The sequence below is a fragment of the Cryptococcus neoformans genome, chromosome 5, assembly GCF_000149385.1.
Source record: "Cryptococcus neoformans var. neoformans B-3501A chromosome 5, whole genome shotgun sequence".
NCBI classification, from domain to species: Eukaryota; Fungi; Basidiomycota; class Tremellomycetes; order Tremellales; family Cryptococcaceae; genus Cryptococcus; species Cryptococcus deneoformans.
In genome coordinates, this window is record NC_009181.1 from 913,911 (window position 1) to 915,864 (window position 1,954).

The following is a 1,954-nucleotide window of genomic DNA, read 5'->3' on the forward strand; positions in this document are numbered from 1 at the left end:
AAGGGTATCTCGCTCGTCCTGGGTGACAGCTCCTACGTGCGGGGTTAGGGTCGTTGTTACCTGAATAGGCGTACTGGGAGGGGACTCTTTGCTTACCGGGGTGAAAGGTGATGTTGGTGGCCATTTTTCAAACGTTTTATGGATGAGACAAGAAATCGAACACAGTTTAAAACCCACGGCGAGCAATTAAGAAAACTGGTTTTTTTTTAAAACGGGGACGTCAGTCACGCAATCTCAATCTTTAAATTCCCGATGAATCAAATTACAATTCCAAATCTCAAAAATATAGATAGATTAGATAACAAATTCATCAATACATATATGCATCCTCTTTTCCCGTTTACGCTATTCACTACCATCTTTAGAACCCGATCCCACCGCCATGCATATTCCCACTGACATATGTCTTTCTCCCACCGGACCACGGCCTCGGTGCGGGGAACATGCCCTTCATGGGGAACGTCCAGCTTCCCACCACGGCAGGCGGCTCGGGTACTTGATCCTCTGCACCGCTATCCCCGTCTGCACCGCCATCACTGTCCACGGCCTCTGAGGAACGCTGTGCGACATTCGTCCGACTTGCATGTAGACTTTGGGGCCGGGGGCGTGAAGCGAGGATGGGAGGCGCGAGGGATGAACGGTTGGTACCTGCTGCGGGTGAGATGCCCGGAGGGGGAGGAGGCGCAAAGGCCGTTCCCCCCGGATGGGGTCGGTTCCTCTCCGGAGCAGGGGAAGGGGGTGCTCGAGCAGGTGCGGGGGGTGCTCGAGCCGGTGCGGGGGGTGCAGCTCGCTAACGGTTTTATATTCAGATTTGTATATATCAGCTGTAGAGAATATTTACTTACCGATGCAGGGCTAGGCCCGGGAGGGGGGGGAGGAGGTGCGCTTGGCGGAGGGGGAGGGAGTCGCTAGTTTCGGTCGTTAGCTTGAATGTTTTATTGAACGCGTCGATTGTACTCACAGAAGCAGGTCTTCCAGCAGGCAAAGGCGGCGGCGCGGTCTCTTCTTCCTCTTGTCCATAGTACTCTGGTTCTGGCTCTGGCTCCGGTTCTGGCTGCACTACACGGGGAGCGGGGGGAGGGATGGATCGAGCTGGCGGTGGGATCATCCTTCGTGGAGCAGGTGCGGCGGGTGCAGGAGGTGCAGGAGGTGCCGGTGCAGGAGGTGCCGGTGCAGGAGGCGGAGGTGCCGGCGGCGCCGATACGGACGATGGTCGACGTGGAGGCGTAGGAGGCGCCAAGTTGCTCGAGTCTGTACGAGACGGTATAGCTGGAGGGAGTGCGCGGTTAGGAGCGGCATAAGAGCTCGCAGGGCGAGACGGAAGGGTGGGTGGGCCTGTGGGGCGAGGCGGCGGCGGCGGAGGTGCTCGTCCGCCGGTCATGGAGGACGGCCTAGGCGGAGGTGGTGGCACGGCTCTCTGTGATGATTGTTAGTTCCATGGTCTCTCTTAATTAAAGTGGACGTACCGCTGGGACGCTGTTTGTTGGTCTGTTGGGTAATGATGGCGCAGGCGACCTTCCAGGCAAAGGCGGTGCGGGTTCTTTTCGGTGGAAAGCATTTCGGGCGGGGGGGGCTGGCGCGGGGGGCGCGGGTGGCGCGGGTGGGGCGGGTGGCGCAGGCGCAGGAGGCGCAGGCGGTGCAGGCGCAGGAGGGGCTGTTCGAGATGGAGCGGGCGGGGCGGGAGGCACTCTGGGAGGCGCTCGAGAGGACGTCGGTGCCGGCGGCGCAGGCGGTGTACTGCCATCGGTCAGAAGATTATACATCAATGGACAAGACTTACGCTCTCGCAGGCGGTGGGACGTGTCGAGTTGGTGCCGGGGGCGCCGGGGGGGCTGGCGGCGCTGGCGGTGCTGGCGGTGCCGGGGGTGCTGGAGGGGCCGGGGGTGCTGGAGGGGCCGGCGGGGCAGTGCGGCCAGACGGTGCTGGGGGCGGCGGTGCGGACGGTTTAGACGGG

The 1,954-nt window shown here is 61.2% G+C and overlaps 1 protein-coding gene across 1 annotated transcript; it reads right to left on the minus strand.

Moving 5' to 3' along the window:
• Positions 1-361: 361 nt before the first annotated feature.
• CNBE3380 (hypothetical protein) lies at positions 362-1,381 on the minus strand (the record flags this gene model as incomplete). The annotated part of the gene is made up of 3 exons (XM_770155.1): positions 362-790; positions 846-908; positions 962-1,381. The coding sequence occupies 3 exons, from the start codon at positions 1,379-1,381 to the stop codon at positions 362-364; spliced, it is 912 nt and encodes a 303-aa protein (XP_775248.1).
• Between the last annotated feature and the right edge of the window lie 573 nt (positions 1,382-1,954).